Below are 17,336 nucleotides of genomic sequence, written 5' to 3' on the forward strand. Positions count from 1 at the left end.
GAAATCAAATAGGCTCAGGATATATTTAACTGCTGCTTACCAGCCTGTCAAGTTACACAGAGAATCAAAGCAGCAGAGGTCATGCAGGCAGGGCACATAGAGCAGATACTCAAACAAAGAGCAAAAACTATCAGTTGCCAGTTCCAGGCTTGAAAAGAACAGTATGATTTGCAGGTGTTTACAACATACCTGTGGGGGTCCTGACTGAACTCTGTATTCTTCTAGTTTCATTGTGCGTACCAAATCCACAGAAGGGCTCTTCCTGCAAAACAGAACCAGAGTTTAAAAAATAAAGAGAGCAACACAGCAAGAATGACACAGAGGAAATACAACAAACAAAAACTGATTTAATTTTCAAACAGACAACTTTCAGGAAAGCTGGAATGATATCTGAGGAATGAGATTGAAAAGGTTAGGCTCATGCTCATGCTAGTGCAACTAGGATTAAAAACTCAAACTTGGAAGAAAAAGGATTAAGAAAATGATTCAAATTGTGGCAGGTGAATTATCATTACCTCTCCATCTTGCCTGCAGACTCAATGGACTCTTTTCAAGCAGTTTCCCTGAAGTTCAAGATTAGGCACCTCAGCTTCCCAAGAATAACTCAAGCACGCAAATGATTCTCCTTTTAAACAGAAACCCTGCCCATTGTGAGGAAGCCTAACTATGCGGGACCCACTGCCAGAGCCTTTTGTTCCACTGTGGAACCCCAAAGCACAATAACCTCCATTCCTCTGTCTCAGCCAACAGCAGGGCAGCCAGGTCAGGCTCCAAGACAAGACAGAGACCTTCCCTTCATCAAAAATACACCCAAAAGCTGTACCAAATCACAATGGAGTTCTAATACACAAGATACACAAAGCAATTACTAACTGACAAGTTTGATACAACACCCGCAAAGGGTGGTAGGGGGCAATGGAATGATGATTTAACTACTGGCCAGTCCCATAGCCACAACTGAATAGCAAAACCGAGAGTTTGCATTTTCGCGAACGTGTTCTTCCAGCTACCTGTGAAGCGGAGGCTCGGTGTATAGCTGCCCCTCACAGCTAGGGAGACTATGGCAAAAAGACCTCGCGGGGCTGGCCTTCTGGGTACAAGACACCGGGAGTTGTGACGCACCCCTGCACGTGTACGCGATGTGGGAAAGTCTAGAGAAGAAGGAACCTGACTACAGCACAGCAGTGTCTGCCTGTAACAACAATCCTCACGTGAATCTTACGTATTTGCTGATATTCCCTCGAAGTTCTAAGAGCGGACTCTAGACAGTCTTTCTACATATGATGCAGATGCGTAGGACATGCTCACGGTTGCAGAAATCTGGTTTCACGCCGGATCCATCAGCTATGAACCCATGTGCTACTTTGGCCATTTAACCGCTACTGACTGATGCTGGAGTTAGGCTGACTGAAATACAATCCAGTTAAAGTGACTTCTCTTATGAATGAACGTTACGATTTAAGATTCCAACACCAGTCGTAAGTGAAGAAAGCATGCAACGGGGCAAGTAAAAGTTAATTAACATTTTCAACTTTTGAATGGGCACCGAAAGTATGGCCTGGAGCACTTTCATGTATTTTACACTTAGGAATATTCAGTAGGCTTAAAACTTAACTAGAATATGCATGTGCTTGGTTTCACTTCTGCCTAGAAGTTGCTCGTGAAAGAAGTTGTATTAAGCATTACCGTACTTCTCAGCAATGTTTAATATCAAAATACTCAGAACCGCTTCATAGATGGTGTTAAACTTTAAAGACAAAAGCATCCAAGTTATTTCTGATTACAGATCCTGGGTCTAAGCATCCTATGAAAGAAGAAGAAAAAAAAAATCAGTCATCATACAGTTTAAAAAAAATTAAAAAGAACAAAGTCCTGGTAACATCTACACACACCCACCCTGTGCTTTGGCAGCTGTTAGAAAACCAGGCCAAAAATGTGACATCATCAGTGACGTCACGCAGCCTAGCAACAGCTCCTGCTGCTTAGGATACCTAACCTGTGCACAGCCAGCGAAGCCGGGTCAGCGCCACAGGAGCGCTCGTCACTTCCCAGAACAACATTAAAAAAAAAAATGGCAGCGGGGGAGGGGCGCTGTGAACAACTCCCTCAACACTTGTGGCAAGAAAAGCGAGCGTGAAGTGTCTGCGCAGCTTGGAACGGCGAGCTCCGGCGAGCGAGCGAGCCTGCCTGCCGACTTTTCGCCGCCTGACGCCGTGCCCTCCGCCTTTGTATGCCTGCATTCCACAAAAGCACGAAAATGTAAAGGTGACTTGAAACCACAAGATCACGCTGTGAAGCTTATAGATGCGAACGCTGCAAAAGAACAGTTTGATGCCTTTGCCTCGTTGGGCATTTACCCCGTTTCAGACGACTCCAAATTGGTTCTTTTTTGCAAACCACCGACGCCTACACCAAAATGCTCGGCTCTACCCACTCCGATCGAACAACAACCAACCAAACGCTTCCCCATCTACTAGGACACGGGCTTACCCAATGAGCCAAACATCACCCGGATTTTCCTCAACATCTCCAGAAACTACAAGACCAGGAAGAATCATCCGAGACCCTCATCCTCACCATAAAGAAAGGATAAAACACATACAAAGCTTCCTGTCCATCTAGTGCAGCAATGAAAATAACCTGATCTCACAAGGCACACGACACAAAAAGCCAAGGAGACAGACTTCAGAGCAGCTCCGCAATGACTACAGCCAGGTGTAAAAAGTAAAGGTAGAGACCTTGAGATCATCTCTGGCCCCTTCTGACTTATTCTTTCTTGCCCCAAACCCCGAGGCCAGAGAACAGCCTGAAAGGTCCAGGCCACGTCCTGGCATACAGCAACAATGCAATGCAATAGCATTGCTGTGGGTTAGTGTGGGGTAAAGACGAGGTTCTTGCGCTTGGGCAGGGGGCAGACGGAGAAGAAACAAACTGACAGTAAAAGATCTCGAAAAAGCTCCACGGAACCGTCGCGCTTCGGAGCGGAACCAGCCACGAAAATCAGCGCAGCCGCACCGTGTTCACCAAGGCATCGCGAAGTCGAGGCTCAACTTGCCTCCCGTTTCACAAGCCGACCTCCCTGTCACTTTCTGCATTTCTATTCGCTTAAGGCTCAGATGTTGACATCCAGCGCAGTTCAGGAAACATGAAAAGAAACACGTAAGGAAAGAAGAAAGTGAGAGCCAAGAGTAAGTATTACATCGTTGAGCGGAGGAAACGTACGCCTGCACCTCCTACAAAATCTGCTGTATGCAAGGCATCTGACACCCAGCAGCTACACACAATCCCTCCGTGACCTCGGCCATGCTTTAAAGACAACTGCTGCGACTTCACCCCTTCGCGGCAGAGGGGGACGTCTGCCACACAGAACCATCACGGTTTCTGCTGCTGCCGAGTCATCCTGAGAGTAGGCCTCACATCTTTCCACACCCATCGCTTCAGGCCCTGTGGCAGTCTTGAGTTAACATGCCTGATCCATTTGTTGCTTCCCTTACAAACACCACACTCATGTGACCGCATTTGGCAGGTCTCCCAGCTCTCCGTACTCTCCTTTATTCTCTAATTAATCCGCCGATCGCGTTTATCGGCGAGGAAGACCGCTAGGTTCCAGCAAGGTTCCAGCAAGGTGCACGAAGGGCACGACGCCTCTCCTATGTGAAAAGTTCTCTCATTTTCAAAGTTTCTGTCTTGCACGGCGAGGGGGACTTCTGGGTAAGGTTACGCCCATCCTTTCTTATCTGGTAGAAACAAAAGGACTTCATCATTTAATTAACTCACTTCTGCTCCTAGTCCTCCCACACTCATTTCCACTGTTGACGCTCTAGGTGTTTGCTGCTGCACTGAGTTTGTTCCAGAACTAAAAATACTTAGCCACATAACACCGCCAGGTAAATGCATTCTTCATAAGTCTCCATCGCTAGAATGTAGAAGTAACAACAATAACAAAACCATGCTTCCTTTCTCAGAGGAGCAGGTACACTTAGATTTAATCATTTAGCAGACGCTTTTCTCCAAAGTGATGCACATCTCACGGAAAATACGTGTGCATTACGTTAGGAAAAAGACAGTTGCAGACGTGTGATTCTTAAGTTAGTATCTTTACATATATGCACCAATGTTCATCACACAAGCAGCTGCATAAAACTCAATAGATGATTCCTGATCATCTTCTTACAATTTTTTTTTATTAAAGGTACACAAACATTTAGGCATAATACAGGAGTAGCGGCTGTGCGAAGGCTTATCCGGGCATGATCGTAAAGTTATGGTGCATGAACATTTCCACCTTACATGAGCTTAAGAGATCATGGGCGGAGTGAGTCTGGAAGAGGTGAGTTTTCAGACCCTTTTTAAACGTGGACAGAGTTTCAGCAGTTCTGAGAGAGAAGGGGAGATCATTGCAGTATGATGATGAGGTACATTCCCCTACAGCATGCTTCATGTCACAATATCCCATATATCAACTTATCCAGGAAATGCAGCTACAGCAAACAATCAAACAATCAATCAATCATCATATAAAAATTTGTTCCGTCTGACCTGGTCATTGTGAAGGCAAACGTATATTGCAAACTAAACCCAATGGTTCAACTAGGGTAACTGCAGCTCACTCCCAGCTATATTTAGGAGAAAAAAAACCCTTTTACATGAGTATGCATTGTTACTAAGAATAAAATCATATTATGGTGTCAGCAGCAAAAGTGCCCTTCGGCAACAAGTGGCCCGGCCACAACTTCCATATGGTTTTCCCATCTATTGGAAACGACTGTTCCATGCCTTGAGAAAACCACATATCCACGGGGTGGGAGCGCATTCCGTCCCGACTTTCGTCAGCGCAGAACAGGAGCCACCGCGTACCATAAACACAAGGCTTTTTCTGCCGAGTCAGAGGAAAGTGTGTTCATGAAGATGATTCATTTGAGAAAAAGACCAACAGCCTTGTCCAAAATGCCAGGTGAGGCACCGAGGTAGCTGGCTTTATTCTGCTTTCCCCTCTAGACCAAGCATAAACCATCAGCAAGACATCTGCATGAGTCACCAAGGTTTCACCGTGCAAGTTCTTTCCACATGTACTCCGCGGTCTTTTTTATGTTCCAGATGTGTATGCACCTGGATAATTATGTGACAAAACTACGAACTTTTGATGCAGGTGAGTTCTCAGCCAAAGGCAGTTTCATAATGTTAAGATACGGCGCTCATCTCTGTTAAGGACTTGCTGTATAGCGTCATGCAACGAGAGAAAAGACCAAAGGAGGGGCGGACTGAGTGAAGCTCCACCTTAGGCATTTAATGGCAACAATCGCCTAGCTCCACGCCCGCTACGAATGCCACGTCGCTAAATCACATCACGTCACAGAGCTGATCACGAACACTTCCAATACAGGTAATCCACGTACCGTAGCCTTCGGACTGACAGCAGAGCCGAGCTGCGTCAGCTAACCCCCGCTACCCCATCTGCTGGTGACCGGCCCCCATAGAGTGCAGCAGGGAGTGTGGATGGAAGTGCTATGCGCTAAAAGATAGTTTAACTTAATGCTACTGAGCACTGATAGCCACTTCTGTTACCTAGAAAAAATTCCTTACTTGAGTGGATCACATCCTCCGTGAAGACTTCATAGCACTGAGGAGGTCTAGACTGAACACCAGTTGCACTGACTTCTAAATTATTCACAATTCTGAATGTGTATATGTGAGAAATGAATTATAGTTCCAGGCTCCTTCTAAGTGAAATAACAGACACTTGGAAAAATGAGTGACAGGACACGATAGCGAAAACAAATCAAACTATAAAGCCACCACACGAGCAGATGTCACTGCAGAGCATGCGGTGGCTTCTGTGTGTGTGTTGAAATTCTGGGCATCTGCAGTGCTAAGACTGGGTGTTCTCTCAGCAGACTTCAGCTGCAGATAATTGGAGCCATAATAAATTTCAGAAGTGAGCTTGGCAAGATGTATGGATCGGGCAATAAATAGACCCTTGTACTGCGACGGTAAGAAAAGCGGATGTCAGACCAAAGTTGCCGGTATGAATCCCAGGTTCAGTTTCACCGGGCTGGTCCAGGAGATCTATACGCAGCTTTATGAAGTTCCCTTTTATTACCATGAACTCAAGCTCATTTTTCTTTCATTTTAAAAAAAGCCCACTAAACCACAGAAATACTGTTCAGTTATAAACAAAACCTGCAGGTCATGCACAAAAAATGTATGAGAATACCATTTAGCCAAGTGTTCCTCTTCATCATGCAGCCACAATGACTTGAAAACTTGTCACAGCAGCATGGATCCAGCAGTTCTTTGTAAGCATAGGGGTCATATACATCTTTTACACAATGGGATGGACTGAATTGGTGGCTCGGCAGATGGCACTGGTGCCTCGCAGCTCCTGGACTGCGGATGTGGGAGTGAGTCAATGTTCTCCCCATGGTCATGTGGGTCTCTTCTCACAGTCCAAAGATGTGTGTTTCTGGTGCACTGGTGACTAATTGCCCTTGCTGTGTGTGTATTTATGAATGAATGAATGTATGTATGTGTGTGTGTGTGACTGCCCTCAGTAGACTGGGTTGCCCTTCCACGCTTACCCTGCCTCAGGACCTACGCTTTAGAGATGGGCTCCAGACCACCAGAACCCTCTACTGGACAAGCAGTTACTGATGGGGAGCATGCAGAGAAATCCTTCAAAAATCCTCTGCCTTTTTTGGACTTCCAGTAGCTTTCCCCAGCAAATGTGCAAGTCTGGATGAGGAATTCTGCAACCAAGGTAAACATACTATTGTGGGGATGTAACAGTAAGGGAGGCTGAAGGTAAAATTAACATCAGAACATACACCACTACCTGCATCTGTGACCTGGAATGTAAGAGGGTAAGAGAGGACAGCTGGTAGTGTAGGAGTTAGAGCTTCTGCTTTTGGACCCAAAGATCGCAGGTTCGATCCCCACCTCCGGCTATAGTACCCTTGAGCAAGACACTTACCCTAAATTGCTCCAGGAAAATTATGCAGATGTATAACCGGCTTAATCACTAACTTTGGAATTGTGACCTTAATGTTATAAGTTGCTTTGGAGAAAAGTGTCAGCTAAATTAATAAACGTAAGAGTAAAGCGACTATCACTTTCCAGCGGATTCAAGGAATGAGAAGGAGGGAAGCTGGGGTGGCAGGGTGAAAGGGGCTTTTGTTGTTCATGCACCAACAAGCCAGCAGCTTGGCCTTTGTTCCCTATTCAATGACCTCATGATTTATTTATAGATTTTCTTGCAGCTGCCCTACAGATGCACAGGTATGACAGCCTTGCAGAAGAGACCACGAGCTACCACGTACACGTGTCCCCAAACATATTAGTGAACATATTTTCTCATGATGACAGCATGCTACAACTGAGGATGACTAATATCACTCTTAACAAGCAACTTACTGCCCCAAGTCCAGAAGGAAGAGCTTTTTAATTTATTAGACACTGACGGACATATGCGAGCGTACTCACACATACATGCAATCTCAGACATTTTATGCAGGGGGAGGGCACAGGGACACCAGCAAGTCTGGTAATCACTTGCCCCCTGGCACAGAGTCCATGATGACAAGAAACAAAGAGGTTCCATTACTGTAGGCAGACAGACAGGACTCTAGTGAGCCTGAAGGGGGGCGGGGGTGTTGGCTGAGAAAAAAAGGAGGGGGGAAAGGAAAAGGGGAAAAAAAAAAAAAAAAAAAACACATTAAAACAAGCCTTACAGGAATAGGTGGAAATGGTCTGGATCTTTAAACGTTTTTAACATGCAACAATGTTCAAGTGTACTCGCACCTTAAGTGGGGAAAAAAAATAAAAGTGGTTCACTTAAAGTTGTGTGGACCCCCAGATTTGGTCCAGAGACAAGGTCAAAAGGCAGATTCTGGCTTTATGATTTCTTACAAAGACTCTTCCCATCTGTCCCAAGTCTCTGCTCCTAACAGCCATTGTTCCCAGGAGGGCAAGTGAGTGGAATAGGGAGCTGGAAGGAAAACCTAAAAGCTGGAGCCTGTAACTGCAGTTGTACAACTAAGCTTTAGACACCGTTAAATAAATGGGAAAGGAAAAAAAAAAAAAAAAAACTGCATTTCTACTAATGCAGTCCAGTGACAAGAAGAGTTAAAACATACAATAGCTGTAAGAAGGGAAAAGAAAACCAATGAATACATCAACATAAAAGCAGCTGGCTATAGTGCTGGCCAGAGGGTAAATATCCAGGAAAGCATGTTTCCCAAGATAAAGGGACATGCTAAAGAAAGACATGTGGTGGATTTCACTTTAGAATGGCAAAAAATAGACAGTGATCAGCACGACTGAGATTCTTAGAGGTCTGAGAAACATACTGCAAGTTTACTTTTCCCCAGATTATTAAGTAACAATGCTTCTGTCTTATTTTATGCTCCAAAATGAAAGATTCAGAATAACGAGGGATTTTTTGAAGGGGGGGAAAAAAAAAAAAAAAAAAAAAACTAAAAACTAACCAAACAGTATTCACATTTCTCTGAAATAAAAAAAAAAAAAAAAAGCCCTGGAAGGCCATTAACAGGAAGAGAAATTGAATCTTACAATTCTACAGGTCTGGTTCACTGCCAGTACAATGAGAAGTTGCCCAGATATACAGGGGCTGTCCCTCAACCGCCTTCATCTCTTAGACTGATGTGAAAAGAAGTAGGGATTTCCACAATGACACTGTTAGTTAGTTCAGTAACTTTCACTCAAAGGCAGTCTACAGCTACTGAGGTTTGTTTCAGTATGACTGAAATAAGTGCAAAAAGTGAAAACCTAGCAAAAAAAAAAAAGTGAATTAATGTGATAAATGCAATACAGCTTACACTGTTGGTTCTTAGAACACATGTTGAGCATGAAAGGCAACCATTTCTTATTTACCCTCACCAGTACAATATCTCGTCAATATAAATCGGAAAGAAAAGTTTGCATTTTGACTCATCTTGTCCTTGTGATAAAGTGAAAACAATTAGGGAAAATCCAGACTAATCACAGTTAAAAGCTTAGACAGCCAGATGGATTGTAAAGGGTTGTATTTATAAAGAAACACATACACTGACTGTATAAGTCACCGCATTTATAAGAACCTTACATTTCCTTTATTTGAAAGCCAGAGATGACTGTATTAATAGCTAACAAAATCATGTACATTTACAGTTTGTAACAGAGGAAACATTAAGCAGATTCAGCGGACTGCATAACCTTACGATAAATGCAAATTGGTTAACTCAAGAGTTAAATTCAAGGAACCCTGTCCCTGATTTACAGTCCCAAAAACTTCTGCCTCAAATTTCAGTAGTGGATAAGATCATCCACCTTTGCTACTGAGGTTATCTTGACTCAGAAACTGGCTGCCAGATACAAGGGAACTCCTGTCAGTTGGATCAGAGATGTCTTCCGTTACATCACAGCAGGAAGCAAAATTAAACTTCTTCCCAACCTGCCAAAGCACCATCAGCACTGCCAAATCACTACAGTATTGCCTTTCGTGCTTTTTTGAGTATGACCTTCATCAAAACTATTGTCGTTTGCACATATTTATGTTGTTTGCTTTAAGGACTAGTATAGACTTAAGTATGGAGAAAGTTCAGTTTCATGGCAGTTGTTTAAGGTGGGGCTCTAACTGATGAGGCACCTACATAAGGCACCCATCTAGAATTTTCTCTAAAAGTGTGGTGGATTCTGTATGGGTAAGACATGTTTTTGGTTTCTCAAATAACTTCATGTTTAAAGTTATTTGGGTTACAACTGTAGACAGATTAATTTTCTTCGTTATTTTAGAAAAGTATGGTGGTGTAACTACTTTTAGTTTGAATCAGTTTTGTGTGGGGGTGCAGTGGCCCAGTGGGTTTGGCCTGTGCCTGCTCTCTGGTGAGTCTGGGGGTTCAAGTCCTGCTTGGGGTGCCTTGCGGCAGCCTGGCGTGCCATCCTGGGTGTGCCGTCCTGGGTGTGTGCCCTCCCCCTCCAGCCTTTACCCTGGCAATCCAGGGCAGACTGCTGCTCGCCGCATCACCGTTCAGGACAAGCAGTTTCAGTCAGTGTGAGTGTGTAGTTTTGCTAGTGGGCTAAGTTCACTAGCTCACGTGCAATACAAACTTTGCTCATGTCAGCACTGCCCCAGGATTTCTTTCCCTGGTCTGTCCTGGTTGATTCTTCATATCTTGGGTGAGCCCAGTGACTCTGATCTTGAGTCTGCCAATAAAAATCACCAACCTGCAGCTACACTGATGCCCTTTGACATATATCTATTGAGGCTGTTGTCTCACAGCAATGAGAGTTTGTGGTGTAAGCTGATCAAAACAATGACACTGTATACTCTGTATATTAAATTCATCAGCCCTTAACCCAGGAGTACACATTAAAGTGAAAACTCAACCACATGCCTAAAATTTTTGGTGAGTATGGTCATGGTGAACATTTATCCCAGCAGATCCCCAGCTGTCCTACAGACCAAACCTGTTATGAACAGTCAGCCCGCCAAGCAGAATGCTGACTAGGTCAATATAAATGAAGAATAGCCTGAGATCCTCAGGCCAAGGATTTCCAAGCTGGAAAAAATACAAGATCCTGTCCCAGAGTTATCTGCCATACTGCTAATCATAAGGATCTGCAAGGAGAGTGCCAAGAAAAGTGAGGATCTGCTTTATCCAGGCAAGGTGAAGAGAGTGGCCCAAAGCACTTGCTTCTTGGAACAAAGGTAATTGGGAAACATTCTCTATGAGCTCTTCAGAGTATGTTTCTATGATTCCTTCCTGACGCTTGAGTGCAACTACAGCTAAGGAACTACAGTATATCTGGGAACTAGATTAGATTGTTGGTGGTATGGACTAGAACTCTTGAACAAATCTTTAGAAGAATTTCAGATCCTTTAATAAATTCATATTTATTAAATTTATGAATAAATAGTTAAATTATCAAGCTTGGATAATGCTTTCTCAGTATTTTTAAATTTCTATGAGCAATCTTTGTTTGCAAATGGAGATGTGTAGGATACAGTCAGTAAAAACAGCCCAACACTCCACTTTTTTCATTTGAGTTACAATTCAAGAAGTACTTCTTTTTGACAGACATGAAAATTACATGAACATCCAAAGGGTTCAAGATGTCAAAAGCTTTGTTTTGATGCTGTAAAACCCTTATCCTGTGTGCTCCAGTTTCCTTGTCCTCTTGCATGTCTCCTGGAGTACTGAAACATAAGCTAGAACTGTCATGCAACTTAAGGAGTTTTCACCCAGGAAAAAACCCTTTCTGAAGTTTTCTGTAACTCAGTTTCAGTCTGATTAAAATCAAGATGTCTGTTCAAAAAAAAAATTCAAGAGGGGATCTTCTGAATTGTTGACTGACTCAGATGTGGTCAGTTTAGTCTGTAATAGTGTGATGTGGCTTTTGCAAACATTTTTACAAGGAGGAAGACATTCCCACATATTACTGTATCAATAACAGCAAAAAGTCATGAGGGTGCTCTTGTTGTGTTGAAAGAACAGATGAACACCACATTGCTGATGGTAACCTGCATCAAAAAGAGATCCCCCCCCCCTTTATGCATTTACAAGAAGAATAATCATTTGTTTTCATCTGCAGTATGTTAGTGTTTAGCATTGTACAGTGTTAAAATAATGTGCTGTTAAATTTGGAACCATCAGTCTCACTGTACTATTCACTGACTGCATCCTCAGGTCCCTTAGTGATACATTGTCAGACCTGTGAACAGTCACACCATTCCCCTACTTGAAAGTTTACGTTTGTGCTATTAAGGCTCAGTGAAACTAGTTGGAACTGGCATGGGACAGTGTTGGATTTCCTCATTTGTGTTGCTACTAGAAGCACATAAAGGCTGGGGGATGCGGGGTGGGGGGGAGATCAGCCCACCAGCCTGCACAGTTGCCACCAACCCTGCAGTGTTGAATGCAGAGGTGATAGCCCGCCGCCCGCTGGGCAGAGCAGAATAAAGCCGTGGATGGGAGAGTCTGTGACTAATTCTCCTCCCAGCGCAGACCCCAGGAGTGGGAGGTGTGGGGTGAGGGGCAGCAGGGTCCGCTGCCCACCCTTTGATATCCCACGCCTGTGTGCTTTCAACCGCCTGCTCTTGGTGAAAGGAAGGATAAAAGCAGACACAAAGCTTCCCGCTATGATCCACACGCTGTCTGGGGGGCGGAGACGAAGGGGCGGGGGTTAGGGGGCTTCCATGCATAAATAGCAGACTAGCACCTGCTGGACCGCTTCCATTTTATTTACCTCATCAATAATAAGACTTAAGATTTATTTATCAAAAGCTCAGAGATTACCTACAATAGCAGACAAGCCAAACTTCTAGATTTTTTACAATATTTTATATTAAATATATATTACACACATACAAAAAAAAAAATAAAGACATACTTCCAGACTTCAAAATACTCTCTCTCAAACAGATAAGAGCAACATAAATGACAAAAGGTGTTTTTTTTTCTGCCCCACTGACCTTTATGAAGCAACGTATGGGAAGCACCAACACTGGTCAACAAGCTGTTGCCATACAAGCTGCAATCATCACCTCATCAAAACTGGTTAACTTTAGTTTTATTCATTCTCAATATCAAAAAAGCTCACTGCGATTTACATACAGTTATTAAAGACACAGAGCATGACACTTAATATGAATGTTCCCCAAGTCTGCCAAAAGTCAGTGCCATTCACTAAAAAATTTAATCTCATTATAAAACATTTGGGAATAACTATTCACATGTCTCCCCCCTTTCCCATCTGGGGGAAGATCAAAATGCAAATAAACTAAATTTGTTAGTCATACGGTGGCAAGCCACAACTTAACATCCCCTGTCATTTCAAGACTGCAGACACCAGTTCAGATATCAGCACGAACTCTACAGCACATTTCCTAAACTTTAAGTAATACTCTTAAGTTCCAAAATTATCTCAATTTCCCATTTTAATAACTAATTAAAGGACAGAGCGAAGCCACAAGTGAAGAAATGTTATAGAGTCAGTAGATGTTTGATAGGATTTGGCAGGGCAGGGTGGAGTTGGGTTCTGCACCCTCTGGTTCATGAACACATGCTAGACCCAGGGCTGCTCTGTGAGCTAACCAGGCTGTGGTGAAATGAAACAATCCCGCCCTGGCGCGACATCTCCTTTGGATGACATCACAATGCTGTGTCCGCAACTTCCACAGGCTACAAGCTAGCTCCACCGGGGGTTTGGCCGTCTGCCTCTCAGCACGGTGCATGCAGATCCTAAATTATGTTTTGGGATTTTTTTTTTTCTCCTCCCAGATTAGGCTTCTTCAAAAGACAGATGGAGCACAGCTTTTTTGCTTCATGCAATGTCTCTGGGAGAAGACAGATTATAAAATTGCTCTACAAGACCTCTGCATTACAACTTCCATTCACTTACTTCCATAGCCAGTGTGTGACAAGTCTGCCTCCCCAACTCAAGCTAGCTAAAATCACATCTGCAAAGAAAAAAGGCATTTTCCTCAATAACACTCTAGTACCAAGACACAAGCATATCATTCTGTGCAAGTTTTACTCAACATGACTACAGCAATGCTCATAGATAGATTCCAAAGGAAATAATACATATTAGCAGAATATCCTGACCCTTTTTTTTTTTCCTCCTGACACCTTTGTGCAAAGTTACATAAATGTTCATTCATTTACACAGCAGGGTATTCTTACTGTACCAGTTCAGAATAAGTAACTAATGCAAGGGACACAACAGCAGCAGAGCCTGGAACACCCAAAAGATGACAGAACTACCCGGAATACACCTGCTGCTGCCCACGTTGGACATAATTTTAGATTTTGGTAAAGGCATGACTTTTGAACTAAAATGAGGACCCTGCAAAGAGTTTCCATCAGTTGTCAAAGACCCAGTACTAAACAGTGGTGTTCCACAGTGTAAACATTCCAGCAACACCGCCCAAACTCCTTTAACACAGCTAAACTAGTACTGTATACAATACAATGGCCTTCAGAATCGAATGACATTTTCCACAGACGGTGACTGACTGTCTTCATTAACTAGAAAAATTTTTATGCCTAGAACAACTCTTAATACACCGGACAGTGTTTGTTTTGAAACGCACAAATCAAATGTCTTCGTTTGTGAGCAGGAAAACAACGTGCAAACACTCAAAACCTGTGTCACACACACACACCAGTCTGCCACACGGTGCGCTGTATATTGCACACTCAACGGAACCAAACTGCGTATCAAAAATCGTAAATATGGACTCTATGGGGTCGCTATGCACGCTTTAACCATTTTGGGAAGACAGTCGTCATATCCGACCCACCCCCCTCGGCAGCAGCACGTTTCTGCATCCATTTTTTTTTACTACGCACTGTGTTATGAAGAAAAATGTCCACCTCTAGTGTGGTGCGCATCACTGGCGCGGTAGGTGGCCTGCGAGCGGGGCAGCGCGAGGCAGCGGGAAGGAGGCGTGCTGCTGCTGCTGCGCGCGCGCGCAACGAGCTCCGCGAATCTCCAATCTCCCATCATACTGCGTGCTCCAACTGAACACACAGACCGCATTTCAAGAGCAAACCCCCCCCTCCCCTCCCCAAAAGAGCGGAGACAAAATTCGCCTCATCTCAATTTCTCTAACCGCAATTTGACGGGTTCGTCCGCACAGAACGAGCAAACCCCATCCGTGCGGTGTAGTGGTGTTTCATTGGGCCAAGCGAGCTACACGGCTACTTCACCAAACGACATCACTGAGTGAAAAATAAGCGACGGCTTACTTTAACGGTCCCTTCCGTCAAATAGCGTGGCTCAACTCCTCGTGTAAATCCAGAGCAATGGCACGAACGGGCCCTAGCTATGCTGTTATTAAGAAAAGTGTGTGCACATGAGGCTGTGTCGTGTGTGGATGTGCGCCGTCGCTGACATGTTTTGTTTTTGGCCGCGCACTGGACTGGGAGTGAAGGGAAGCGGAGCGACACACGCACTTCGAAATGGAAAAGAGCAACGCTCTGTGTGTGAAGGGAGGAAGGAGGAGCGGGGCTCCGCGGTTCACCTCCACCGTCTACGGCGCGCTTGTTTTTCTCGCCTACTTCGGAGAGGAGCAGCAGGTCAGCAGATGTGGGCTGGCCAGCCCCGCTACGTCCCATAAGCGGGTGAATAAACTTCTGTAGAGCTCCAGCGCGTCTCGGTTCCATCAAAACAAACCAGGCGCTCCTGAGCTGCCGGTACGACTGGTCTCCTCAGCGCGCACAGTACGGGCGGCTGGGAACGGTCTCAGACCTGCGGCCAGGGGATTGAACGAGTTCCTCACTGAGGCGCTGTGAAGAAAAACTGCACACTGTGAATGTGATTCAAGATCTCACTGGCCCTGTGTAGCTAACTAGCCAGCTAAGCTACTCGCTAAAGTTAGAGCGACAGCAATCTGAGCCATTTACTTACTGATAACCGCTGAAAGGCCAAAGCGAACGGCCCGCGTTGTGCACCCCATCTCCGGCAGTGGTTATCTTACCTCCCCGCTGCTCGAGCCACTCGCCTCCCCGAAAACATCCCGAAATTTCTGCAGGTTGTTGCCGATGGCAGCAGAAACTTGCAACGCAGCATCAAAACCCGGGCCGAGCCCGCTCGCGTTCGGGTGGGTCCCAGTGCCAGTTCGGAGGGAAGCAGTGACCCGTATCCGGCCCGCTCTCCTCCCGCTGCCCGCGTTGGTGATCCCACCGGGCCGAGCAGGGAACCGCCACCGACAGCTGTGCGCCATTTTGCACTCTGCCTGCTTGCCCTAAGATCAGAGTGCTGAGGGGGCGCGGCCCTAAACCTGTATTTTCAACAAACAACGATTAGCCACTCAGGGAACACGTATAGATTATTCATATTGCGGGGCGCGACATACTGGAACCCGGATACTGCATTTTATTCAAACATCGCCATCCAGATTGTACGAGTTATTTCCTACCCAGAGTCCGGGGCCAGGCCCGGGAACAAAACGGATCCACTACAACCTCCATGCAGGTTAAATTGCACATATACAAGGAGGGACGGTGTTCATTTCACAGTCTTGGTTCGTGTCTGCGGAGAGGAAGTAGTATCAACTCGCGGATGGATTGAGTGAAACAAGACGTTTAAAGCGCCGTCTATTTAAAAAATGTTATTTTTGTTATAAAATGATGCGTAGCCGGTAGCATAAATAGCACAAAAAGGCAGCGTTTTCGCGGACTAACGCGGAAAAGGGTAGTGACCCACCATCGGTCACAGTTGTCCGGGTTCTTTGCTCGAGACCACATCAGTGGAGCCCCGAAGGGTCAACAGACAGAACGCGTACATTCATACGCGCGCCAAACGGTTCATTAACTGCGCACGAACACGCGCCATAATACTATCCTAGTTCCGTTCCTTTTAAGACTTACGTACGTAGTACAAGAGTTGAATGCATGTTCTGTTTTTTTTTTCCCCCTTTGGTGCTGTCTCGTTTTGCATAAAACATCTAATTCCCCAAAACAGAGTTTTCTAATGAAACTAGAAATGATTCATCACAGGAAAATTAACGTAGGTTGCAGCTGCACAGAACGCACAACACATTCATTATTATACACACACATACGACATACGTACATCGATATACATGTTAAATAACGAAATGCATAAATAAGTTGTGTGAAAGGAATAGAAAAATAAGCTCAGAAGTGAAAGAATAGGGTAGACATTTAAATTCAAGTGGACTGAAGTGACGCGATGAGTTGAGGTGCGGGGTGTGGTGGGACAGAGCAGCAAGTGCCATTAGGTCATCAAGAGGTCGGAGTGAGGACTCATTGCAAAGCCTGATGGTAGAACTGACCTCTGGTAGCACTTGGAGCAGCACAACTGGACCAGCCTGTTTTGAAAAGTCTTCCTATGTTTTACTTTGGGGGGTGTGGAGGCTGTGTGAGTCATTTTCCATGATGGATTGAAGTTTATCTACTCTGTCTGTGTGACCTCCACCACAGAGTCCAGCGTGACTTCCAGGACAGAACCAGCCTTCCTGATGAACCTGAGTCTGTCGGTATCACCTGGCAACACTACTGCCCTATCAGTCTGCCACAATAAAGATTGCACCTGCAACTGACTGTAAAACATTCAAGTTCAAGGTTTATTGTCATAAGTACAAGTACCATGAAATTCTTGAGTGCTTCTCCACAGACTATAAACAACAAAAAAACAATAGATAGTACTGCACAAAAACAATAACAAATAATGCCAATAACAATAAACAGTAACAATAAATAACAATAGACAGCCAGAGTACTTAGAACTGAGAATACTTAAAGTGACGGTGCAAGTAATGTGCCGATGTGCTTGGAGGGAACAGTATGCAGTAACTAGGATACTTACAA

The 17,336-nt window shown here is 44.6% G+C and overlaps 1 protein-coding gene across 1 annotated transcript in view; it reads right to left on the reverse strand.

The window, feature by feature from the left end:
• kmt2a (lysine (K)-specific methyltransferase 2A) overlaps window positions 1–15,768 on the reverse strand; it is a 42,350-nt gene extending 26,582 nt beyond the window's left edge. The window contains exons 1-2 of the mRNA XM_029250904.1: window positions 15,482–15,768; window positions 190–262 (exon numbers count right to left, since the gene is read on the reverse strand). Of these exons, the coding sequence (XP_029106737.1) occupies window positions 190–262; window positions 15,482–15,727 (319 nt within the window). The 5' untranslated portion in view covers window positions 15,728–15,768. The remainder of the gene's footprint in view (window positions 1–189; window positions 263–15,481) is intronic.
• Window positions 15,769–17,336: the final 1,568 nt, after the last annotated feature.

Source organism: Scleropages formosus, chromosome 4 (genome assembly GCF_900964775.1).
Source record: "Scleropages formosus chromosome 4, fSclFor1.1, whole genome shotgun sequence".
Classification (NCBI taxonomy): Eukaryota; Metazoa; Chordata; class Actinopteri; order Osteoglossiformes; family Osteoglossidae; genus Scleropages; species Scleropages formosus.